This window comes from Panthera pardus, unplaced genomic scaffold (assembly GCF_024362965.1).
Source record: "Panthera pardus isolate Hobbes unplaced genomic scaffold, ASM2436296v1 HiC_scaffold_2, whole genome shotgun sequence".
Taxonomy (NCBI): Eukaryota; Metazoa; Chordata; class Mammalia; order Carnivora; family Felidae; genus Panthera; species Panthera pardus.
Window position 1 is genome coordinate 61,925,175 of NW_026526765.1, and position 26,716 is coordinate 61,951,890.

A 26,716-nucleotide genomic window follows, 5' to 3' on the forward strand; every position below is an offset into this window, starting at 1 on the left:
CTTTGTCCCACCTTTTTCCTCAGGCTCTTCTTTCCAACTATCTCTTAACTCGGGCAAAAGGCGTGATGGACACAGCATCCTCCAAGGAAATCGAAACTACCCCTCAAGCAAGAAGGACGGCCAGGACAAACTCCGCCGGCCCAGACCCCCCGGACCATTTTGAGCTCAACCCCCAACCCACACCTGCATAGATGGACCACGGAAGGACCTGTGGAATGACTGACAGTTACCGTTCCCTCATTAGAATACTAAAATCTCCGCCCAAGGAGCACAAGCCTCATTTACATGACACAGAATATACTTATCGGTATGTTTCCTCCAGGTACATGCCCGACTTTATGCTGGCTTCTACGTGGTGCCGAGGCTCCCCTTTCTAACTACTCATCCCAACCCTAAATAAAAGGAGCCCATTCACCCTTGCTCTGGGAGTCACAGCTTTGGAAGTTACTCCCCGTGATGTGCTTATTTGCCACAAGTTTTTGCGGGACAACTCCACCTGTACCTGTGAGTCACCAAGGAGCGAACTCACGCTGGTTCTGTGTCACTACAAACACGAACGTATTTCTTCCTGGTCCCCAGTTAAACAGCAGTAACTGGCCAGGACCTTCTCTTTGTGATACCAAGAGCATCAACAATAACAAAGTATCTTCCTTTCCTGCCCACTTCCTGGGTGGGGATCAGGAGCTACAAGCACCTTGGCCCTCCTATCCTCTGACTTATCACCTTCATTTACAGACAAGAGTCTGAGGCTCAGAGTGGGAGGTCACTGGCTCAGGTGGAAACCCAGATCTTGCTGACCCTCAAACTTCTTCCCTTAATCACCCTGTTGTACTGCCCTAAGCGGCAGCTGGCACAGGGCTGTTTTCTGGGGGCTTTGGGGTGGCAGTCCCTGCGGTTGTCCCCTGGTCTGGGTAACCTCCAGAGGTCAGGGGACCCAGATGGAAGTGGGGGTGGGGATCTGGTTAGCTGTTTAGCTCACATCGCCAGGGCCTGCTCTGGAGCCAGCCAGAAAAGGTCTCAGTGCTAAATCAGCTGCTCAAGAGACACCCCCACCCCCGCCACCCCACCCCGCAAGGTGGGCAATACCCCAGGAAGCTAGGGCCACTTGAGTTTAGGACCGAGCCAGGAACACACTCACAATAGCATGGACTTCTATTTAGAAACACTAGGCTGAGCGGAAATAAGGTTACTGCCTGGGGGCAGATCTCTTTCCGGAGGAGGAGGAGGGGAGGCGCACAGGCCAAGCCCTCGGCAGCCCCAGAGGAAGCGGAAACCGGGCCTTAAAACTAAGGGCAGGAGAGGAGGTGAAAGCATGACTCTGGCCAGGAGGGGCGGAAGGCCTGACAGCTGGCTCCCACCTCACCAAACGTCCCCTTTGTCGGCTTTGTCGTCTGAAATCGCAGGGCAGGATATGGCACTTGAAGGGTGAGGGTTAACAATGGCTCTCTGGGTCCAAGGGCACCTGAGGTCCCCAAGGAGGGGAGGCCTTTCCAAGGCCCCAGAGAACTCGAGGATTGGCCCTTGGCGAGAGCAAGGGGCAAAAGGAAGCCTCTACTAACTTCTCTCATTTTCTTTTAAAAATCATCCTCAAATAGGCATACCCTTCAACCCAGTAAAGCCCTTCTGGGAGTCTAGCCTGAAAAAGGATTTAAAACACAAAAAGAACTTTACCAGCAAAACTCATCATCAACGTACAGCTCAGCCATAATGCTCACTTTGGACACGCCAACTCTGTCCCAAGACTACTGATATATTACGGAACAATTTCATCAAGACGCTTAAATGTGAATTTGCTCACGGGCAGTTTTGTCTGCCAGAAACACTAGGTGAACACGGAAAACTGCATCCACCCAAACCAAGCTGCGAAGAAATGCCCACAACACACAGGCATGCACCTCAAACATCTGTCAGCGGCCTCTGGGCCACAGCCCTCCACATCTGGGGTCCCACCTAGTGCCGGATTTCAGATAACCCTCCTCCAACGGCTTCACCTGCCCTAACGCACCCACGGCCACAGCACCCGGCAGCTCTTTTTGTATTTCTTATCTGCAAAACTTGTGTACAACTGTACCCCGGGGTTCTTAGCTTCCTTTTTTTTTTTTTATGGGCTCCTGCCTCCATTTTTTTAAGCACTGCCCTTAGCAGCATGTCTTATAAGGCATCCATTCTTTACTGATTTTGCACAGCTCCAAAATTTTTAGGAATGGTTATTTACATTACAGCAGAACTGACTATATTAGGTACAGTGCTTAACACAGCACACAGCACTTAATAAGCATTTAATCGTTTTTTTAAAAATCATTTAATTAAAAAAAAAAGTTAAATATCCAGTAAGATTAAGAGCAAGGCGGTACTGAGCCATCACAGAAAGTATGTAGGAAGCATTTAGAATAATACAGAAAGATGTTTTAGGAACGAAAGACAGCATACAACACTGTAGGTATGTATGATTGTATGATTCCAACCCTGAATTAAAACATTTTTCTCACCATAAAAGCTGATAAAGTCTGTAAGGAAATATATCAAAATGTCAACAGCAATGGATTGGACTTATTAGGATGGTGTTTTTCTTTTTACCTAAAGAAAAAAAAAAAAACGTTCTTTGCAAAATCATAAGGCTTTTAACAGCTCACAAGAAGCATAAGATCAGAACCAAAATAGTTTTTTTTAAGAAGCAGAAAAATGGGGCGCCTGGCTGGTTCAGTCAGTGGAGCATGTGACTCCTGGTGTCAGGGCTGTGAGTTTGAGTCCCACACTGGGGGTAGAGGTTACTTAAAAATAAAATCTTTAAAAAGAAAAAAAAAAGGCAGAAAAATAATCTCAGACTGCTAAGTCAACTCTTAAAGTTTATTTTTATTTTGAGGGGCGCCTGGGTGGCTGGGTCAGTTGAGCCTCTGACTTCGGCTCAGGTCATAATCTCGAGGTTCATGAGTTTGAGCCCCGTGTCAGGCTCTATGCTGACAGCTCAGAGCCTGGAACCTGCTTCAGGTTCTGTGTCTCCCCCTCTCTCTGGGCCTCCCCCGCTCACACACACACTCTCACTCTCTCTCTCACTCTCTCTCTCTCAAAAATAAACAATTAAAAAAAGAAAAGTTTATTTTAAGAGAGAGCATGCACAGGAGAGGGGCAGAGAGAAAAGGAGAAAGAGAGAATCTCAAGCAGGCTCTGGTGTTGTCAGTGGGGAGTCCAACATGAGGCTTGAACTCACAAACCCATAAACTGTGAGATCATGAGCTGAGCCAAAACCAAGAGTCTGCCGCTCAACCAACTGAGCCACCCAGGCAGCCCCAACCCAACTCTTGATGTTTGCTCACTCTGTGCTCAGCACACGAGTACCATCCTGCCGCTATAACAGCAACCACAACCTACTTAAAGGCAGCTTCGTTCTACTCAATAGGATATCAAACAATCCCTCCCCTTTCTACCTTGTCTTCAGAATAAAGATGATTTTTTTAAGAAGAATTTTGACATGGGGACGCCTGGGTGGCTCAGTTGGCTGGGCAGCCGATTTCAGCTCAGGTCATGATCTCACGGTTCATGGGTTCGAGCCCCACATCAGGCTCTGTGCTGACAGCTCAGAGCCTGGAGCCTGCTTCGGATTCTGTGTCTCCCTCTCTCTGTCTGCCCCTCCCCGGCTCATGGTATCTCTCTGTCTCTCAAAACTGAATAAACGTTTAAAAAATAAATTAAGAAAAAAAAAAAAGAATTTTGAAATGATATAAGAATTTTGAAACCACATATATATGGTAACATTTGCTTTGTACCTAGTAATAAGCTAGAAATGATTTTCTTTTGAAATCCATTTGTATCCCACAAGGATTAGGTGAGAAGGACCCGGACTCTGCCCAAAATTAATCCAACCCTCCTCTCTCTCCTGAGGCCAAATGGCGGTTTATCAGGGAGAAGGGGAGCAAAGGGGCTCCCTATCTTGAGACTGCTAATGTTTAGGCTTTGAGCTTCTGCAAGACTCATCAGGAAACCTGTAATCAGTCTTGTCCTGACACGCATCTGACAAATTGGGATCTCTAAGGCGTCATAGGCCAGGGAAGTCCTCGGGAAGGTCTTCACCACGTGGGGAGCCAGGAGAACCTGTTCCTTCTAAGACAGAAAGATGAGACGGTGCCATTACTTCCCCAGTTCACAGCCAGCTAGTTCCCCAGGCACTGTGTCAAAACGTTTAGTCCTGGGCCCAGCCATAAAACCTAGATGGACCTTCCGGCCTTTGCTGCCATGGCGGCCACGCCAGGGAACAATGAAGTGGGAAAGAGTTACGGTCCCTGATTAGAATCTTTCCTAAAGCAATACCTGCTTCAACGTCAACATCAAGGGACCGAGCAAGCAGTACTTCAGAATAGGAAGCCTGGGTGACAGGGATCTCCCATCCAGGATGGGTCTTCCTTAGCTGGTAACTAAGGCAAGTGTTAAACTGAAGCTCAGAGCCCTGGGTTCTAGTCCCTTCTTCTCCCAGGGCCCCAGTATTAGTATCCCCACACACAACATGAGGTCGGGTTAGATCAGCGGGTCACACCCTAAGCCCAAGCAGATGACCTAATAAATTGTCCAAAAGTATCAGCCATCACACAGCTCTCTTGGTCTAGATCTCCCTTGTCTTAATTATGAGAAAATCAGGGGTTCTGAGATGGTGTGAGGCAGCTCACAGCTTGGGGAACTAGATTCACTTAAAAAGGGTCCCCTTACTCTGGAGATACCAAGAGACAAAGCAACTTGTGAATCAGATGCACTCCTCTGCATGAAACCTCCAGAGTAGCAAGGGAGTTTTACAGGGCTAAAGCAGGCGGAAATGACAAGTGAAACTGACAAGGGGGAAATCTTAACCAGTATAAAAGCAAAGTTCTGCATTTAGGTTTGAAAGAAAATGATCCATATGGACCTAGGATACACTGGGAGAGGGGGACAAGACTGCGATTGAAAGCCAGCCCCTAACAGACAAGAAACATCAGTGAGAGCCAAGAGTGTGCGCTAAAAACACCAACTGCATCTTCTGGACAAAAAGGATGTGGTAAGCTGACCAAGGGTCCAGCTGCCCCCCGTGGTGGTCAGGGCACATCTGGAAGAGCAGGCTCCCACTGGAGAAGGCAGCATGTCCAGGAAGAGAGCTGCAAGGCTGAGGGCAGTTTCCTGGGGCCACCAGGAGGAAGACGCAGCTGTGAGAAGGGTAAAGAAGAGATGTGCCAAGTTAAGAATGTGCTGGCTGTCCTCAAAGACAGCAGAGCCCTCAAGCAGAGAAGGGCAGCAAATCAAGGCAGCCAGAAAGCCACGGGTGTGAGTGACACAGAGGCCTGCTTCTCCAACCACAGGACCTCTGCTCCAGTGGGGGTTCCACCCTGTAACAGGAAGTGCGGGCTCTGAGGAGAGGTGGTGAGGTAACAACACAGGCACCCAGCGGGCCTGGATGGCCTCAAAACTGCCCCTAGGCGCAGTGCTTCTCAAACTCAGTGCGCTTAGCAATCACCTGAGCATCTTGTTAAAATGCAGGCTCTAATTGAGCAGGGCTGGGGCAGGACCTGCAAGTCTGCATTTCTAACAAGCTCCCAGGTGATGCCAATGCCAGGGACTACACTTTGGTAACTACGCTCTAGACCACTTGCAGGGCAGAGAGCAAGTCCTGAGCAGGTGGGTCTGGAGAAGCCCCCTCTGTGAGCCAGCCTCCTGAAAGGGCAATCCTGGGGTCGGAGTGGGGTACAAGCTAACTGGAGCCCCAAGGACAGTGATGGTGCCTTAGGAAGGAAGACCCCTCCTGGAGTTACACAGCAACTGGGGGATTCTCTCAGTAAAGCTTCAGGGAAAGGAGATGGGGGCGGGGGGGGGGGGGGGGGAAGGGTGGAGTCAAGCCCTATGTGTTTGGGTCTCCAATACAACTCAGCAACTCAGACTTGGTTCACAGGAGCAGGAACCAGACAATGACCTGCTGCAAACGTGTCTAGAATTAATCAGCTCTGCCCCACCCATCCCTCCACAAAAGCTCTCTGCCCCCTTATTCCTCTAGGGGAAAGGTGACTGACTGCAAACTGGAAGGCTCCCCGGCTGTGACTCACACACACAGTCAAATCCAATCCCTGCAGCCTAATATTCACAGAGCCCTGACCTCCCCTTCTTTCTAAGCCTAACACCTCACTCTAGGGCCACCTCCTTTCCTGGCTCTGGCTCAAGTTCAGGTGTGTCCCCAGCTCCACCGATCCCAACTCTTCCAGACACGGCAGAAGTTTCTCGGTCTCCACGCCTCGGCATTCTCACAGCATCTGTGTGGCCTTACAAAGTATGCCTAGAATCCGTTTTACGGCGGATGCCTCGTCTCGGATGCCAAGGTCCTATAAGCGCCCCTTTGTCTCCCCCTGCGGCGCCGAGCGCGGTGCCGGACGCACAGGAAGTACTCAGAAACGAGCTGGGGGCAGCGGCCGTGACCAGAGGGGGCGCCCAGCACGGAGGGACCAGCCGGGCTGAGGGAGGGTCTCCCCAAAGAACAAGGGTCACCAGGACCGAAGCGCGGAACCCCGAGTTCAGGGCCGGCAGCCCCTCTGCGCCCTTCTGAGCCGGGGCCAGGGCTGATCCGGGCCCGCGCCCCTTCCTTCCGGACCCGGTCCACGCGCCCGGGGCCACCCATCCCCAGCGCCCTCACCTTGTAAACCTTTCCGAAGGCGCCGTCGCCCAGCTCGCCCACGATCTCCCACACTTCGTTGGGGTCCACGTCCCGGCGGACGTGCTCATATTCGCGGGACTTTCTCTTCTCGAAGGTAGACAGGCGCAGGATGCGACGAAAATTGGCGAAAGCCATGGCTGGGGGCGCGCGAGCCGGGGGGCGAGGTGGCGCCGGCTCCCGCTCGGGCTCAGGCTGTGGCTCCGGCGGCCGCGAGGAGGAGGGGCTGGAGGACGCCGCGGCGCTCGGGGGTTCTCCCCAGACCCGCCCTTCCCCGCAGCCCGTCCCCGGTCAAGTGCGCCCCGGGCTGCGCGCGGCGGGAGCACCCGGAACCGCGCAGGCGGCCGCGGTCCCCGCCCCCGCTCGGTCCCGTCCCCGGGGCCGCCTCCCGACTGCCCGCCCAGTTCGCGCCGCGCCCCCACCGGGGCTCGGGACGCGTTCTGGGGACCTGGCCCCGCGCCCACCCACGGCCCGGCTCCACCTGCCGCTCCCCGGCAACGCCCGAAGACCCCTTAATTGGCTGCGGGCGCTCCCCGGCTCCGCCCGTCGCCGCAGGGCACTCTGGAAACTGTAGTCCCCTGCGCGCCGCCCGCCCGCGAGCTACGGGCTGGGCTTTAACAGAGCTTAGGGCATCCTTCCGCGGGACCGGTCCGGGTCTGCGAGGCCAGCCACGCCGCGTGGCTCTCAAAATGTCTGTGGGGGCGAGAGGGGAAGCAAATTGGCTTTCGCGAACGCCCACTGATTTGTTGTCCAAAGGCCAAGAAGGTGAAAGGCATCATTAATCACTTAATCTGCCCCGCAACTATTCCGCAAGCCTGCTCTGCTCGCGCCCACTTTTCAAGTGAGGACTCCCGGCGGGCAAAGGCACCAGCCCCAGGCTGCACATCCCGTCGGCGGATCCAGTGCGGTTTCCCCGGCGTGGTGCTGCCTCCTAGTGCACGAAATGCTGCGCCCCTTGCGGCCGCCGTCAGTCCCTGGAGGCCTGGGCTTCCTCGCTCGTTTCCTGCTTCCCAGGGGCTCTTCCCGACCAGGATCCACAAACCCGTCAGCATTAGAGGGCTGGGGGAAAGAACTTAGTTATCACATGCTTTATGATGGATCTTAAGGTATATATGCATATTAAGTAACAACTTTCTTGGTCTTTCTTAATTTCCCAATTTTAAAAAATGAGCTCATTACAGATAGAACTGAAGTTTGCTTTGACCACCATCATCTTTGATCCTGCCTGTTTGACACGCTCCACTGCCACTGTACCAGCTACTGTTCGCTGTCACTGGGACAGTGATACTTTTATCTAATCTACAAGGTGGGTCTGTGAAAAATGATAAAAAGAAACCTCACTAGAGTGGAGTCCTGAGGCTAGAAGCGGGATCTGGCAGCACTTGATGTCAATTACAGAAAAATTGTCAATTGCAAACCCCAACAGAAGAATATTCAACAGGAAAACCATCAATTACAGGGCCCAACAGGGAAAGATGCATATTGCATCTTGGGGAAGAAATTGACTACCCTGGTAACTCAGTCAATGGAAAACCATTATCACCCCAAACTCTTGCTTTTCTCTGATAGGATTTCCTTCCAAACAATTCTCTACAACTTTCTCCTTCTCCAAAAAATAAAGTTATTTTCCTTCGTCTGTTATATTTGCCTATGGTTTTGCCTTAGCGTGCATGTCCTGAATTGAGATTTTCTTATATTCTTGTATAAACCCATTTTGCTGGTAAAAACAAAAACAAAAAACCTGGCCACTTTATTTTTTATATTACATTTCCAAATAAAGCATGCTGAGGGGTAGGAAGACTGGATTATAAATCTACCTCATAATCAAATAGCATTTCAGGGAATGTCACTCTCCAGGAATCCCCACCCCTACAGAGAATGCCAATATTGACGGGGCGCCTGGGTGGCTCAGTCGGTTAAGCGGCTGACTTCGGCTCAGGTCATGATCTCACGGTCCGTGAGTTCAAGCCCCGTGTCAGGCTCTGTGCTGACAGCTCAGAGCCTGGAGCCTGTTTCAGATTCTGTGTCTCCCTCTCTCTGACCCTCCCCCGTTCACGCTCTCTCTCTGTCTCAAAAATAAATAAACGTTAAAAAAAAAATTAAAAAAAAAAAAAAAGAATGCCAATATTGAGATGTTTTCACCCCTTCTTGAGCAGGGTGCAAATATGAAGTGTAGTTCTTAGTTTGGAAAACTAACTAAAGAAGCCTGGGATGCTGGTGGTGGTCTGCACAACACATTCCCCGAGTAAAGGTTGCCAAGAGGTTTGAAAGGTTCCAACACCTTCCCGAGCAGTTAGAACTGTACAGGGTCTTTGCCACCAAAAGAAGGAAAATTCTCACTGAGAAAGCCAATGTTTCAACCTCCCCAAACAAGCTGAAAGGTGGGTCTTTCATCAGTTTCAGTCCATTTGACCAACTCCACGAAGAGGGTGAGGGGACAAAGGGGAAGTCTTTCCCACTGGGAAGTGGAGATTGTGACTTTGCAGAAGCTGTAGGTCTGAAGGGATGAGAGGTCCAAGCCTTAGCTCATCCCCAGGCCTGCACCAACCCAGGTGCACCAACCCAGGGCTCTGTGACTGGCTCTGTGATCACCCCAGAAAGAAATGAAATGAGAAACAAAAATGGAGAGGTTCATCCAAACACATTAAGTGAAAGAAGCCCAACCCAAAAGAACACATATGATTTCGCTGATACGAAATGTCTGGAAGAGGCAAAAGACCACATATTTTAAGGTTCTATTTTCATGAAATATCTAGAAAAGGCAAACTCACAGAGACAGAAAATAGATTAATGTTGCTATGAAATGGGGATTAACTGTAAATAGACATGAAGAACCTTACTAGGGTGATGAAAATATTCTAAAGTTGGAGTATATGGGCATGTGGGTGGGTCAGTTGAGAGTCGGACTCGACTTCAGCTCAGGTCGTGATACGAAGGTCATGGGATCAAGCCCGGAGTTAGGCTCCAGGCTGAGTGTGGAGCCTGCTCAAAATTCTCTCTCTCTCTCTCTCTCTCTCTCTCTCTCTCTCTCTCCCACTCTCCTTCTCCCACATTCATGCACTCTCTCTCTAGGAATAAATAAATAAGATTATGGTGATGATGTCACAACTCAGTAAATTTTCTAAAAATCACTGAATTGAGGGGCGCCTGGGTGGCTCAGTTGGTTAAACGTCTGACTCCTGGTTTGTGCTCAGGTCGTGATCTCACAGTTTCTGAGATCAAGCCCCGTGTCAGGCTCTGCAATGACAGCACAGAGCCTGCCTAGGATTCGCTCCCTCTCCCTCTCCCTCTGCCCCTCTCTCTTTCTCTTTCTCTCTCTCAAAATAAATTAAATAAATAAATAAATATCACTGAATTGTACACTTGAAATGGGTGAATATTACGACATGTAAACTGTACTTCAATAAGGTTGTATGAAATCAAACAGGTTCAACAAAACTAGAGCAACATTTCAGAAGTAACTAGTAGACTAGTCAAAAAAAAATTTTAGAGAGGAAAAATATTCACCGGAGACAATGAAAAAAGAGATATAATATTGGGTACTGTAAAGGTTTTTAAATCACAAGATATTTTAAACAAATTTATGTGAATAAATTAAAAAAAAAAATTAAGTGGTCTCCTCACCCAACATGGGGCTCAAACTCACGACCTCCAGATGGAGTCGCATGCTCCTTGACTGAGCCAACCAGGCACTCCAACATAAATAAATTGTAATCTACATGAAATTGGTAATCATGTGCAAGAAAATAGAAATGATATAAATAATATATATAAATGATGTATAAAGATACATAATTTCTTGTTTTAATTTTTTTTTTAATTTTTTTTAATGCTTTTATTTATTTTTGAGACAGGGAGAGACAGAGCATGAACAGGGGAGGGTCAGAGAGAGGGAGACCCAGAATCTGAAACAGGCTTCAGGCTCTGAGCTGTCAGCACAGAGCCCGACGCGGGGCTCGAACTCACGGACCGAGAGATCATGACCTGAGCCGAAGTCAGCCGCCCAACCGACTGAGCCACCTGGGTGCCCCTATGTTTATTTTTAAGAAAGAGAGTGCAGGGGAGAGGCAGAGAGAGAGGGAGAGAGAGAATCCCAAGCAGACTCTGAGCTGTCCGTGCAGGGCCCAACCCAGGGCTCTGTCTCACAAACTGTGAGATCAGGACCTGAGTGGCAATCAAGAGTTGGACACTTAACTGACTGAGTCACCCGGGTGCCCTATAACTATACATAATTTGAATAAGAAACAAAAGCCTAAAGGGGCGCCTGGGTGGCTCAGTCGGTTAAGCATCCGACTTCAGCTCGGGTCATGATCTCGTGGTCCGTGAGTTCGAGCCCCGCGTCGGGCTCTGCGCTGACTGCTCAGAGCCTGGAGCCTGTTTCGGATTCTGTGTCTCCCTCTCTCTCTGCCCCTCCCCTGTTCATGCTCTGTCTCTCTCTGTCTCAAAAATAAATAAACGTTAAAAAAAAATTTTTTTTAAAGCCTAAATAAACTAATAACCAATAAAGAAAGTAAAGAATCAAAAGTCTATACCTACTGAAAGACATCAGGTTATGTAACACTACAAATAATTTCCCCGTATACGTATTCTTTTTGTTTTGTTTTGTTTTGTTTTTCTCTCTTTATATACATTTTTTTTATATTTATTTTTGAGAGAGAGAGAGAAAGAGAGAGAGAGACAGAGTGCAAGCAGAGAGAGATGGAGACACAGAATCCAAAGCAGGCTCCAGGCTCTGAGCTGTCAGCACAGAGCCCAGCACGGGGCTTGAACTCACAGACTGTGAGATCATGACCAGAGCCAAAGTCCAACACTTCACCCACTGAGCCACCCAGGCGTCTCTTCATATACATTTTTTAAGAAGATAGGAAAAAAAGGAATTCTACTCATTTTATGAAATAAGATTGACCACAACTAGATAAGGACAGTAAAAGAAAATTATAGGCTAATTTCACTTATGAAATAAATGAGAGAAAAATAAATTACTAGCAAGATGAAACCAGAGGTGAATAAAAACATCATGACCAAGAAAGGTTTATCCAGGAGTACAAGAACGGTCTTACATCAGAAAAGCTATTAATGTAAGACATTGCACTGACAAAGGAAAAAAGAAAATCACAGTCACAACAGTCATAGAAAAAGCATTTCACACCATTCTTAGGTCGGATTCCCCCAGACGGAAGGATCAGGATTTGGGTACAAGTAGTTTATTTGGGAGGTGATGCCAGGAGGCACCAGTAGGAAATGGGAGGCATGAAGCCAGTAAAAGATGGACTTTGGAGCGCCTGGGTGGCTCTGTCAGTTAAGCACTCAACTTCAGCTCAGGCCATGGTCTCACAGTTCATGAGTTCAAGCCCTGCATCGAGCTTCAAGCTAACAGCACAGAGCCTGCTTGCGATTCTCTCTCTCTCTCTCTCTCTCTCTCTCTCTCTCTTCTTCTCTGCTCCTCCCCCACTCTCTCTCAAAATGAACTTATAAAAAAAAAAATGAAAGAAAATAGATGCACTTTGGAGCTGATTACTACTGCAGCCACCTGGGGCTAAATCCCACTGGGGAATTCTGGAACTCAAGACACAACACACTTCAGAGTCAACTCACCCAAGAGGCAAGGAAATGGGAAGTTTTCCCCCAAGCCCCATCTGTCCTTGGCCAAGGGCTGCTCCCTTGGGCAGCACTTCCAGCATGCCCTGCTTGAGGGACAAGAAAACACCCCTAAGGTGAGAGATGTCACGGGGCTTTGTACAGCTTCTACTACAAGTCTTTACATTTCCTATTTCTTGTCCTTTCCTATAGCATTTGCTAGGGGCTCTAGCCATATGTTAGTTACACAGTAACAGTGAAGATGGGAATTTTTGTCTTGGTCCAACATTTAATGGAAAAGGGTTTAAAGTGTCTCCTCCAGGTATGATATTTGTGAAAGCACGGTGGCAAACGATTTTTACACAAAAAGAAGCTTCCTGCTATTCCTAATTTGCTAAAAATTTTATCATAGCATATCGTTTTTATATCATCTATAAAGTAGAACGTTAGCAAATATTTTTACGCATTTATCATATGTCAATCATATAGTTAATCATATGATTTTTCTCCCCTAGCCTATAAACATGGTGAACTTCATTGATTAAAATATTCTTGCATTCCCGGAAAGTAAGTATTTTGCCTGGCAAACCTTATATTTAGGATTTTTGTATCTATGCTCACAAGTCAAATGGGTCTATACTTTTCTTGTGCTGCCTTTATCTGGTTTTAAAATCAAGATAATGTTATTTTATGTTAAAATAAAAAACAAATGGAGACCAGGCTTGCTTGAAAATTCTTCAGCAGACAAAACCATTTTAGTCATACAAACAAAGCTTAATTTAGCTTATTTTGCAAGACTAACTTGACCTGGGTCATTTCTTGCATATGCCTCTGGAAATCACAAGCAAAAGTTGAACTGTTTCCCAAGGTTGATAGGTGGTAACCACTGACCAATTCCTTATCATTTAAGAATATTCTAATAACAAATCACTGTGAGAAATAGTCACTACTTTCTCACTATATAAACTGCTTTTTAACAATATACTCCTGAGCCTCATTCCATGTTTTGGTTTGAGTGTTCCTGGTCTGCGAACTGTATTTTTGGTGTGTGCACAATATATTTTACTAATTACTACTTAAGTGATTTGTCAGTTTCACTGCTATTATTCCTGGATTTTTTGTAAGATTTTATTTTATTTTTTAAATTTTTAAATATTTATTTATCTTTGAGAGAAAGACAGAGTGAACATGAGCAGGGGAGGGGAAGAGAGAGAGGGGAATAGAGGATCTGAAGCAGGCTCTGTGCTGACAGCTCGAACTCACTGACTGTGAGCTCATGACCTGAGCCGAAGTCGGATGCTTAACCAACTGAGCCACCCAGGTGCCCATAAGATTTTATTTTTAAGTAATCTCTACACCTGCCATGGAGCTCGAACTTACAACTCCAAGATCAAGAATTGCATGCTCTACCAGTAGCCAGGTGCCCCTCTTGTCTCACTTTTTGATGACAGTTTATTATTCGGTTTAGACATTGCAAATATCTCTCTGATTTATCAACCATTAACTTCGTAAACAGTGTCTTCTATTGAGCAAATATGCTTAATACTGATGTGATTGAATTATTTGTGTCTAATTTTTGTAATTTTTAAAAATCAACTTTATTGAGGTTTAATTTACATTCAAGAAAAATGCACCCATTGTGAGCACACAGTTCTAGGAGTTCTGACAAATGTATATGCCCATGTAACTGTCACCAGAGTCAAGGTACAGAACTTGTCCATCATCTGAGAAAATTCATTCTGCTTCTTCACCAGGCAATCCCCATTCACACTCCTGGCCCCAGCAACAGCTGATGTTTTCTGCCACCATATATTGGAATTGCCTTTCCTAATTTATCATCTAAGTGGAATCATATTCTTTTTAAAATTAATTTGTTTATTTTGAGAGAGAGAGACAGATGGTGCATGAGCAAGAGAAGGCAGAGAAAGGGAGAGAGAGAATCCCAAGCAGACTCCGTGCTGTCAGCATGGAGCCCCGTGAGGGGCTCCATATCACGAACCGTGAGATCGTGACCTGGGCTGAAACCAAGAGTCGAACGTTTAACCTACTGAGCCACCCAGGCGCCCCCAGTATGTGCTCTTTTAAGTCTGGCTTCTTTTCACTCATGTTGTTGCAATATTTAATGGTGGCTGCCAGGAGAGGAGTATAGGGCCTCCACTACTTCCCCAGAAGTGCAAAAGCAACTGCCTTCAAAGCAAAAGCTTTATGCTATTGGGAGAGGAGAACAAAACCCCTCTCTCCCAGGGCCCAGGTAAAGACCTCTGGCTCTTACCTTGGGCAAAGCGAAGGGTCCTTTCTCTTTTTGTACGGTCACTCAGGAACTCGGCTGACCTGACGGAGCACCAGGTCTTGAATGTTACCAATTACCATGGCATTGGCAAAGAGTTCTGATATTCCAAGGGTCGTTACAGTAGCTAGCAGCACTCACTCTGACTACAACGCTGGAAAAATGCGGTTAAATATGACACGGTTTCTTCTCCCTCCTCCCAGCGGCAGCAGATCTTTCCCTTGGTAGTTCCTGGTGAGTTCTGAGGGCACCTGCAGCTAGAGTCCTCATATGACATTATTTTTAGTGTCGTATACGGTAAATACTCATTTAGATTTACTCACTCATTTTCAATTTCTTGTGCTCTTGTTCCCTTCCTGAATTTCTGTGTTTCCACGTGGGATTATTTTTCTGTGCCGGAAGAATTCACTTGTGGGTGTTATTTTTCTCAGTGTTTATGTGTATGGGTTTAGTTTGCTGATGTTTTCTTTAGAATTATTGCATTTATGTTCATTAGTGAGATTTGTAACTTTCATTTCTTATACTGATTTGCCATGTGTTGGCATGCAGATAATATTAGACACATAAAATGAGTTTCCTCTCTTCATGATTCTTCAGAAGACTAGTAAAGCTGTTGTACCCCCATTTTTTTTTAAAGTAAACTCTATGCCCAAGGTGGGGCTGGAACTCACAACCCCAAAATCAAGAGTCATGCGCTCTGGGTGCCTGGGTGGCTCAGTCGGTTGAGCATCTAACTTCAGCTCAGGTCTTGATCACATGGCTCCTGGGTTTGAGCCCTGCATCGGGCTCTGTGCTGACAGCTCAGAGCCTGGAGCCTGCTTTGGATTCCATGTCTCCTTCTCTGCCCTTCTCCTGCTCATGCTCTGTCTCTGTCTCTCTCTCTTTCTCAAAAATTAATAAACATTAAAAAAAAAAGTCATATGTTTTACTAACTGAGCCAGCCAGGTGCCCCGCATGTTGTACAGTTTAAACTCACATAATGTTGGGGCGCTTGGGTGGCTCAGTCGGTTGAGCATCGCACTTCCACCCAGGTCATGATCTCACAGTCGTGAGTTTGAGCCCCGCATAGGGCTTGCGGCCATCAGTGCAAAGCCTGCTTCAGATCCTCTGTCTCCCTCTCCTGCCCCTCCCCAACTCGTGCTGTCTCTAAAATAAATAAACATTAAAAAATTTTTTTCACTCAGTGTCATATGTCAATTGAATCTCAATAGAGTTCGAAAAAAGAATTGTAAAATAGCTAATTAAAAAGTATATTGATTACAAATTGAAATAACATTTCAGACACACTGGGTTAAATGTTATCAAAATTAATTTCACTTCTTTTTACTTTTTAAAAAAATGTGGCTACTAGAAAATTTCACATTATGTACGTGACTCATATTTGTGGCTCCCGGTGTATATTTATTGGATGTAGATATTTTAGCTTTTGAAGATTTTAAGTAATCTCTACACCCAACATAGGGCTTCAAACCTACAACCCCAAGATCCAGAGTCATAAGCCCCACCCACTGAGCCAGCCAGGCGCCCCTAATTTAGCTTTTTAGAGCTGTGTATAGTATTCTTATATGTATTTTGAACTCTTCCACATCAATAATTGTTCCCTTCCTCGTTCTCAGTTTTAGAAAGCTTTTTATCACACTTGCCAAAAGTTTATCTGTGTTTATTGGTCTTTCCCTAAAACCAGCTTTCATGCTAGACCTAACCATGAGTTTATAGAAAATACAGGAGACAGAGGAATGTGTTAACACATTGGAGAGAAAATCTGCAAAAACCAGAATGTTTTCTTCTACACAACAGTCTGGATTCTTCAACAAATAAATTTCAAGAAAAAGAAAGAAAAGAGGAGCCTAAAGATATTAAGAAACATACTAAAGTAATACTTAGATCTGTTTGGCTTCCTGACTTAAATAAATCATCTATTAAAAATCTAAAAAGGGGCGCCTGGGTGATTCAGTTGGTTGAGTGTCTAACTCTTGATTTCAGCTCAAGTCCCGATCCCAGGGTTGTGGGATCAAGCCCTGGGTCGGGCTCCCTGCTCAGCATGGAGCCTGCTTGGGATTCTCTCTCTCTCTCTCTCTCTCTCTCTCTCTCTCTCTCTCTCTCTCAAATGAATTAAGATTTGTTTAAAAAATTTTTTAAATACAGAAAAATTTAAAAAATTAAAGAAAACTAGGAAAACTTGAATGCCAAGTGAATATTTGATGACACTAAGAAATGCTGTTTGGTTTTAGGTATAGAAGTGATAGGTGGTTATGTTAAAAATAAAAGAGTCACTCTCTTTTTGAAATATATATTCAAATCTTCACAGATGAGAAGTTATGTCTGGGATTTGCTTCAAAATAATCCAGTTGGTGGTGGTGGTGGATGGGGGAATAGAGATGAAACAAGATGGGCCCTGAGTTGGTGATTGTTGAGGCTGGATGCTGACTGCATGTAGGTTTTTATACCAATCTCTTTACTTTGTGATATACAGTATTTGCAAATTCCATTATAAATTTTGTGAAAGAAAAAAACAGGGCTTGGGGCACCTGGCTGGCTCAGTCAGTGGAGCACGTGACTCTTTTAAAAAAATTTTTTCTGTCTCAAAAATAAATAAAAACATTAAAAAATAAAAATAAAAATTAGGGGAGGGGGCGCCTGGGTGGCTCAGTCGGTTGAGCGTCTGACTTCGGCTCAGGTCATGATCTCGCAGTTCGTGAGTTTGAGCCCCTCGGTGTCGGGCTCTGTGCTGACAGCTTGGAGCCTGGAGCCTACTGCGGATTCTGTGTCTCCCTCTCTCTCTGCCCCTCCCCTACTCATGTTCTGTCTCTGTCTCAAAAATAAATAAAAACATTAAAAAAAATTTTTTTAAATAAATAAATAAAAAATGTGTGTGTGGGGGGGGGTCTTTATTTTGAGAGAGAGACAGAGTGTAAGCAGAGAGTGTTCTCGCATTCATTTCTAAACAGTCTGTGATTTTCAGTTACAACTGGTGATGTGGCGGCAGAGGAAAACCAAGGTAGCGAGAGATTTAAGACCACAGATACTACCAGCCAGGCCAGAAGACTGGGAGGAAGCAATTTTAATTTTTTTACTGACTGCTTCCTGTGATGTCTCTGCCTACTCCCAGAGCCTCTCTCGAGCCAGCATTCTAGTTCCAGAACCCTCCTCTGTTCCAGGTCGCCCGCGCCTTCGGCCTCCGGAGCGCCACGATGAAACTGAAGCAGGGCTCGTTTCTGTGGTACCTCTATCTGGACAAGCTATACTGCCTGTTATCCGTGAGGAACGTGAAGGTCTTGGTGGAGTATTTTCACCTTCTCGACGTGCACCACAACAACACTTTGAACGGTCAGTGCTTTCAGCCACGTCTGCTCTGAGATGTCACCTGGTTTTTAACTAACGTGCAGGGGCACTTGCGGAGCTGGGAACGGCCTGATTAACAGAGATGCATTTTACCTCTCAGTGAAGCAGGGAAATTGCCAATTGAGACTTGACACTGGGGGCGGTTGCGGGAGGGGGAGAAGGTTGCAGGCTCTGGGGTGAAATTCTGGCACTCCTTGGTGGTTTGGAGAAGGTATCATCACCTTCTTTGAGTATCATTTTCCTCATCCATACATGAGGCTCCTAGTAAAAAAAAAAAAAGATAATGAGATAATGTATGGAAAACGTTTAGCACAGTGCCTGGCACATGGTAAGAACTTAGTGTTTGTTATTATTATAATTATTCCTGGGGGCTGAGTCCCATTCAGGCATTAACCCTTAAGACCCCCTAACAAGATCTCTCATCTGTCAAATGGAAGGTTTGAGTCAGTAATCTGCAGGATCCCTTCTAATTCCTGGTACTTGTGACCAAGTATTGACAATCTCAACCCTGCCTTTGAATGCATGAACTAATAGACCAGTTAAAATACTTTAAGCTTATTTTATTTTGTTTTGTTCTTAAGGACCAGATATAAGCAAAGTATCCTAACCATTCCTCGTGACCTGAAGGAAATAAATGCCATTTGTGAATAAGGTGTTTCTTCCGTAAAGGTTTGTTAGGAGTTTACACAATCTTTAAAAAATGCTTAAAAGACACCTTCATTTTCTCATAATTTCATGTCTCAGTTTTTCTCTTTACATACAGATGTACACATAGTATGCCACCAAATCTCCGCCCTAACCCCGACCTAGATAAGGCAAGTGTAGGGCACCTTGCTGTAAACAGAAAAGCTGGGACTGAAACCCAGGGCTTTCTGATCACAAAGCCTATGCTCATAATCTCACTGGAATATTTGCTGAGAAGTCTGATCTCCCTAGTAACTAAATCACTCCCTGATGATGCAGTGCCTGAGAGATAAAGTCACACTCCTGTCTTCTGGTCACCAAGGGATTGGATAGTGACCTGATAGAGTGAAGGCAACAGCCTTAAGTTTTGCCTTCCAGGGAGGCAGTGACATAAGGCTTTGGACACTTGAGTGGGCCAGAGCCAGATGCTTTTTTTTTTTTTTTAATGTTTTTTATTTTTGAGAGAGCACACGTGAGGGAGGGTCAGAGAGAGAGAGAGAGAGAGAGAGAGAGAGAGACAGAGAGAGAGAGAGAGAAAGAGACAGAGAGAGAGAGAGAGAAAGGAGACACAGAATCCAAAGCAGACTCCAGACTCCCAGCTGTCAGCACAGAGCCCAGCGCGGGGCTTGAACTCCTGAACTATGAGATCACATGACCTGAGCTGAAGTTGGATGCTTAACTGACCAAGCCACCCAGGCGCCCCGAGCCAACTGCTTTAAAAACAGTATTTGTTAAGTAGCTACTATATCCCACACTAAAACATTTCTCCAGGAGCAACTACACAAAAAACATTGTGTACATACATAATGTGCTATTCCCACTTGTTCGTACCTGGTGGGGTGTGGGGAAGGAACATCAAGAGACCATCAGATTCTTCTCAAATCATGACACTGTGGGGACACCTGGGTGGCTCAGTCAGTTAACCGTCCAACTCTTGGTTTTGGTTCAGGTCATGATCTTGCGATTTGTGAGTTTGAGCCTCACATTGGGCTCCATGCTGATGGTGCAGAGCCTGCCGGGAATTCTCTCTCTCTCCCTGTCCTGTGCACTCTCTCAAAATAAATAAACTATTAAAAAATTGTTTAAAAAATCATGACATTGTGATGACTGGTTCACTATGCTCTTCAGCTGGGACTCCAAACGACATACATGTTTTATGTATTTATTAGAGCCACATTTTATGCAAGAGATAGTTTCTGGAATCAGCGGGTAAAGGGATATCACATATTCACAAAGTTACACTTCAAAATTCCTGGTTACCATGGGTGATTTGCATACACAATCTGTAAGCCACATGCTGTTATATAAATGTGTCACCATGTTGGTTTCTTCCATCTTGTACTCCCTGAGACAGATGATTAGTGAGTAGAATTTCTGGCAAAAACCTTCCTTGTTTTTTTTAAATTACAGTATTTTTTCTCTGTATATGATTGAATACATATGTATTAATTAATCTGCAACAGATATGGCATCACTATGGAAAGAGCAAGGCAGAGTCAGACAGACTCTGAATCCCAGCTCTGTCACTCCAAGTAGGGTCCGCGGACCAGCAGCAGCCATATCACCTGGGAGCTTGCGAGAAATGTAGACTCAGGGGGCGCCTGGGTGGTTCAGTTGGTTAAATGTCTGGCCCTGATCTCAGCCCAGGTCATGATCTCACAGTTATGAGATCGAGCCTCACATCAGGCTCTGCACCGACAGCTCGGAGCCTGCTTGGATTCTCTCTCTCCCTCTCCCCCTCCCCCACTCGTGTGTACACGCTCTCTCTCTCTCTCTCAAAATAAACTTAAAAAAAAAGAAAGAAATGTAGACTCAGTCCAACACCAGATTTCTTGAATCAGAATCTGTATTTTTACAAGATTCTCAAGTGAACGGTATGCTCATTACAGTTACACAAGTACTGAAATAGACTAGTTACTATCTGAGGCTTATTTTAAACGAGTATCATACCACTTTCCCTGTAGGGAAATGTGGCATTTAAAGCACCTAGAACCTAACGTGCTCAGTGATTGCTCTTTCCCCCATAGCCAAATCCATTTGCTTTACAGAAGCATGAGGAATACTGATACTTTTTTTTTTTTTGAGAGAGAGTGTATGCATGAGCGGGGGAGGGGCAGAGGGGGAGAGAGAGAGAGAGAGAGAGGGAGAGAGAATGAATCTTAAGCAGGCTCCACACTCAGTGCGGAGCCCCATGCAGGGCTCAATCCCACGACCCTGAGATCATGACCTGAGCTGAAATCAAAAGTCGGACACTTAACTGACTGGGCTACCCATGCTCCCCGGTACTTTTCTAAACATGATTTTTAAATTTCTCATTTTGATGACCTCAAGTGAAAGACCCTTGCAAAATGTCAGTTTCTCCAAGAAAGTGTCCTGGGCTCCCAGTGAGAATTAACCTCTTCCATGTAGGAAGAGCACTCCATGCCCTTTACTGGTTACGGACACACATCTGTCTGCTCAGTCGAGCGCAGGAGCCGGGGTGGAGAATCAAGCCCAATCTACGATCTCCTTCCCCACAAATCTGGGCACAGTGCTTTGTCACACAGCTCAAGGGCAATCACGACTGGAGGCGTTGTGGAAGGAACAGTGACAAAGCCAGAAACAGTGTTACCATGACTATTCCCAGGTGGGCAAGCTTCCAACAGCTGCTACCGTTTCTGTGGCTCCCGCTTGTTTAGCATTTGGAACAGTTTCGGAACAATCCATCTCTGCATCTCCCCACCTTAACAGATGTGCTGTTTTACCACTTCCTTCATCATGTGACTAACTGGAAACGGAGGCAGATCATGATTGTGTTTAACATGCTGGACTGGAATGCTATGGGCGAGATTGGTTTTGACCAGTTCTACATGTTGGTCTGCATACTGCTGGCACAACAGGTGAGTAACAAGTCAGGATCTGGGGCAGAGGATGCAGAGCGTGGCTGCTGCCGCCATCTTGCTGAAGGTGAACTTGCAGTGAACTAAGACTGCATCAGACTTTGCCTTCCTTCCACTCGAAACAGGAAGAACAAAATGTGGCGAGAACTAGCTTTGGTTCCTAAACTGTCCATTTATAACCGAGAAATTCCCAAGTTAGCCAGCCTCCCTTGCCGGCTGCCCCGCCCATCTTTAGCCCTCCTGCACCCTCTTCTGGAAGATAGGTCTCACTCTATCACTTCCCTCCTTGGCATGTCCATCCTTGCCCTTCATAGAGAGTCACCAGTAATCCCAAGTGCCTCACTCTCTCAATGATCCCTTCTCTCAGAGAATTTTCTGAAGGGGATGAAAGATGGAAATGAGACACGTTCTTCTTTGGGTTCCCACTTTACCTTATATATACTTTCTCGGTGTGTATTTATCTACTTCCCCCTTGGGAAGGAAACTTTTGTGTTCATCATCTTAACATATTGTGATGTCTCATGGGCAGATTTTCACTCGAAATGCATTCTAGTGACAAGGGTTCTGTCTAGCAGAATTGATCACAGCAGGTGGCTTAAGTTCCCCTTGAATGCAGATGCTGAAGCAGGACTTGCCACATTGACCATAGAAAGCTTTCAACCCTGAGCTCCTAGGATTTTGCCTTTTGTTTTTTTTGTGTGTGTTTTAAGTAGGTTCACACCCAGCACTGAGCCCAATGCGGGCTTGAACTCATGACCCTGAGATCAAGACCTGAGCTGAGATTAAGAGTCAGACGCTTAACTGACGGAGTCGCCCAGGCACCCCTTGGCCTTTTGCTTTTAGTTCTCTGGGAAATGGATAAGTGAATATACTACTCTTGATGCAGCCCAAGTTTTGAAAGTAGCACCAACAACACTGTTCATCTTATTACGTATTTCTTCTCTCTATAGAATCACTTGGAAGAGCAGTTTATCTTCCGCCACTCCCGGCCTGTTTTTGAGCTGCTTGACCTGGAGGGGGAGCTGAGAATTGGTGCAGAAAACTTCCACATGTACAACTTTCTCTTCAATATTAAAAAACAGGAACTCAAAGAGCTCTACCACGACTTTGACGTCACAGGTGACCGTGTAAGCGCAGATTCCCTAAGTGTGATTCCCGGGAAGCCTCTCTGTCCAAAGGCAGAGACAATGTCCTACTGCCTATGATAGACACAGTGGGGAGGGAGATGGGGAAATCCTGTTTGAGCGTTTCATGGCACTGGGAGCAGGAAAAAAAAAAACCGAAGAGATTTATAGGCCCGTGAAGAGAGAGGACCGAATACGTGTTATAGCATATAGATGCAAAATTACAGAAGGTTAGAGACGAAAATTTTGTTTAGAAGTTCAGAGAAGTGACCAAATTAATATGGCAGGAGGTGACACTGGGGAAAGAGTGTATAGAGTTAACTAAGTAGAAAGGAAAAAAGTCTCTGGTGGTAACGTAGGAGTAAAATCCTAAGAGGAAACAAGTATGGTAAAGACCCTGAATCCTGCCTATTTAAAGAGGGAGTCTATGGCAGGGAAGAGAGTGGGAGCTAAGGTTGAAAAAGATGGATGATACTATGTAGAATCTTGGATGCCAGCCCGAAGCGTCTGGACTGGACGCAGAAGTAAGAAAGTGACCCATGGCTCCTTTGGAGTCTACAATACACTCTCTGTTCCTGGCTCCTAGACGACAATCAGACTATAATTATGTCCTAATTATTGAGCCTCTTCAAGTTTCCAAGTTTTTAAATGAGAAATGATTACAATCCTGTAGTCATCTGAAACAAAGTATCAAATCCTTCCTGAAATAATTTTTCTTTCTTTCCCCCAACAAAAGCGTCTTAATTACAAGGAATTTAAGCTGTTTACTATCTTCACCATGGACAAATACCAGGAGAGGCAGAAAGCGGAGAAAGAGAACGAGAAAAAGAGAAAGAAAGAGAAAAAGGCTCTGCTCAAAAAGAAAACGCAGCATCAGGTTAACGTGAGCTCCAAACAGTCTTCTTTTACAAATAGATCTGAAAGTAGAATGTAAGTAATTACAGCTGTTAACATGCCTAAAAATAAATTTAGAAGATCGAAGTGGGTATCTTTACATTGACTTCTACACATGAAAGGTTCAAATATGTGCTCTTCGATCAGGAAGTTAATACTTTAATAACTTCTTGACCCCACAATAATGTAACGTGAAGTGCACATGTCTTCGTTCTGTTGCCGCTTTTCAGATCAACACTGCTCCTAAGGTCCCTGTATATCCAAATACTTACAAACACTGGCTGGAGCTAAGCAGCTGAAAGACAATGATACTTTTCCAATGTTTGTTCACTAGTTGTCCAATACTCTCAGAATCCTTTCAATTCTCTCAATCCTTAAGCTAAAACCACCTGGATGCAAGACACTTCAAATTGGTGAAGTGCCTCTACCTGTAAGGGAAAGACATTTTTTCCTCTTTAAAAAAAAAAAAACAAAAAAAAAAGTTTATTTATTTTGAGAGCAAGTGAGCAGGGGAAGGGCAGAGAGAGAGGGAGGAAGAGAGAAAATCCCAAGCAGACTCTGCACTGTCAGCGCAGAGACCGACATGGGGCTCAATCTCACGAATGCTGAGACGATCTGAGCTGAAATCACGAGTTGGACGCTTAACCGACTGAGCCACCCAGGGGCCCCAAGACTTTTAAGGATATAGGGGGCTTGTTCTTCCTAGGACCTAAATTACTAAGTTAGGTGCTTAAGCAACTGTACAAATCTACTACGGTAAAATAATTATTACATGTCCTTGTATAAATTATTTTTTTTGTATAAGTAATGCCTTGAATAATTTTTAAATTATTTTAGTATGGGACTTGTGAATCCGCCCACCTGAATGTACTGTGATATATATATATATATATATATATATATATATATATATATATTTAATGTTTATTTACTTATTTTTGAGAGACACACACACACACACAGAGAGAGAGAGAGAGAGAGAGAGAGAGAGAGAGAGAGAGAACAAGCAGGTGAGGGAACAGAAAGAGGGAAACAGAATCCCAAACAGACTCCCAGCTGTCAGGACAGAGCCTGAAGTGGGGCTAAAACTCACAGAATTGTGAGCCCATGACCTGAGCCAAAATCAAGAGTTGGACGCTTAACTGACTGAGCCCCCAGGCGTCCCTGACTGCACTGTGATATTAATGGTGATAATTACCATTTAGTAAGTAGTTGCTATGGGTTAGGCAGGTGCTTTAGACGCATGAAGTTATTTATACTCATAACCCTGTGAATCAGGTGTTATCCAGAATTTACAGGTGAGGAAATTGAGGCCTAGAGAAATTAACATTTCCCCAAAACACATAGTGTGCTAGTGGTAGGAGCACGATTCAAATTCAAGGTCAGTTAGATGCCCGTGCTCAGAGCAAATGATCGCAGTAACTGACTTCAGTTCTAGCAGATTCTGTTTAAATTTCAAGCCAGGATTTCACTGGCTCTGAATCCCCTTCTGCACAATGCTAATTACCACCTCTCCTTCTACCATAAACTTTAGAGGAACAAGTTGGGCAATTAAAGAAATACAGCTCATTTACTATAAACCAGAAATTTCTTAAGGATCAGTTATACATTATAACCAACCATAAGACATCCAGACTTCATTACCTAATAACCATCAGAAATCACCTTCAACGTGCAACAGAGAAGAATACTGCTTATCTAAGATTGTGGCTGGTTAAGTCAAACTTGTAAGAACACAAATCAAGTTCTTTACCATGAACACACTCTGTATTTAACATACAAAGCACCTCAGAACAATGCTTCTCTCTTCCTCTGATTTGGTGAAAAGTTTGCAGGTATTCCCCAAGGAGAATACCCTCTGGCAAACAGTTTAGACACTACTGCACAGACACAGACTATTGAACTGAGAGACTGGTATTTAGCTGGAAAATGACAGCTGGAAATCCATCATCATTTCAAAGGGTCTTGCCAATAAGCTTATCTTGGGATAGGTTTCTGCCTCTTTTCTGGAATCCTAGATAGCTTTTGCTACCAGACAGCCTTAAGATCTACACAGAGTTCTGGGAGGAGAAACTATAATGAGGTCTTAGAAAGGTTTCTCTTTCCTATTTTCCAAGGGCAACAGTCCTGAGATATATAAAAAGGAACCATGGCATATGTGATTTTTTACAGACACAGTCTCTAAAACAATGAAGATACTATACCTTTAACGATTTCAGAATGGGGGTAGGAAGGGAGAAGGGAAAGTTGAAGATAAGTTCATTGGTTTGAATTTTAACTAAATTTTAAACTAAAATTTAAAATAACTTATTCATTTATTTCAGTTAATTTAAAATGAATATCAAATGACTAAAGTTTCAGGAATGAGTTTTCCCTCCTCCCTGGATATCATTAGGTGACAATAAAAGGTACATGATCCAACTATCAGATTTTTTTAAATCCTTAAAAAAAAATGTTTATTTCTTTTGAGAGAGAGAGAGTGACAGCCCGAGCGGAAGAGAGAGAATCTCAAGCAGGCTCCACACCCCGTGCAGAGACCAACATGACTGTGAGATCATGACCTGAGCCGAAATCAAGAGTCCTACACTTAACCAACTGAGCCACCCAGGCGCCCCTAAGAAATCCTAAGAGCATTTTCATAAATTGGGCAGTTTAAGAATGGAATCAGGAAACTGAGCATTCAGCTCTGATGGGCCCAAACTGAAACTCTGTGTAAAAACTAAAATTCAATAGCAGGGGTAAAGTGACACTTTGGGGACTAGAGGTACAACAAAGAAAACAATCTGTCAACGTCTACTTTGGAACTTTTTTTCTCAATTACATTACAGGACTTCAAGTTTTTAAACTTTTTTTTTTTTTTTTAATGTTTATTATTTCTGAGAGAGAGCAAGCACAAGTGGGGGAAGGGCAGAGAGAGAGGGAGACACAGAATCTGAAGCAGGCTTCAGCTGTCAGCACAGAGCCTGATGTGGGGCTTGAACTCCTGAACTATGAGACCATAAGCTGAAATGAAGCCAGTCACTAACCGACAGAGGCACCAAGGCACACTGGGACTTAAAGTTTTTTTTTTTTCAACGTTTTTTGTTTTTTTTTAAATTTATTTTTGGGACAGAGAGAGACAGAGCATGAACGGGGGAGGGGCAGAGAGAGAGGGAGACACAGAATCGGAAACAGGCTCCAGGCTCCAAGCCATCAGCCCAGAGCCTGACGTGGGGCTCGAACTCACGGACCGTGAGATCGTGACCTGGCTGAAGTCGGACGCTTAGCCGACTGC

At 45.2% G+C, this 26,716-nt stretch overlaps 2 protein-coding genes across 2 annotated transcripts in view; one reads left to right on the top strand and one right to left on the bottom strand.

Moving 5' to 3' along the window:
* STK10 (serine/threonine kinase 10) overlaps positions 1-7,141 on the bottom strand; it is a 116,724-nt gene extending 109,583 nt beyond the window's left edge. Inside the window, exon 1 of the mRNA XM_019450302.2 lies at positions 6,638-7,141. Coding sequence (XP_019305847.2) covers positions 6,638-6,793 — 156 coding nt within the window. The 5' untranslated portion in view covers positions 6,794-7,141. The remainder of the gene's footprint in view (positions 1-6,637) is intronic.
* Positions 7,142-17,584: 10,443 nt separating this feature from the next.
* On the top strand, positions 17,585-23,649 carry EFCAB9 (EF-hand calcium binding domain 9). Its single transcript, XM_019450320.2, has 4 exons — positions 17,585-17,846; positions 21,276-21,424; positions 22,375-22,551; positions 23,285-23,649. Exons 1-4 carry the CDS (start codon positions 17,711-17,713, stop codon positions 23,480-23,482), a joined length of 660 nt encoding a protein of 219 aa, XP_019305865.1. The 5' UTR covers positions 17,585-17,710; the 3' UTR covers positions 23,483-23,649.
* Positions 23,650-26,716: the final 3,067 nt, after the last annotated feature.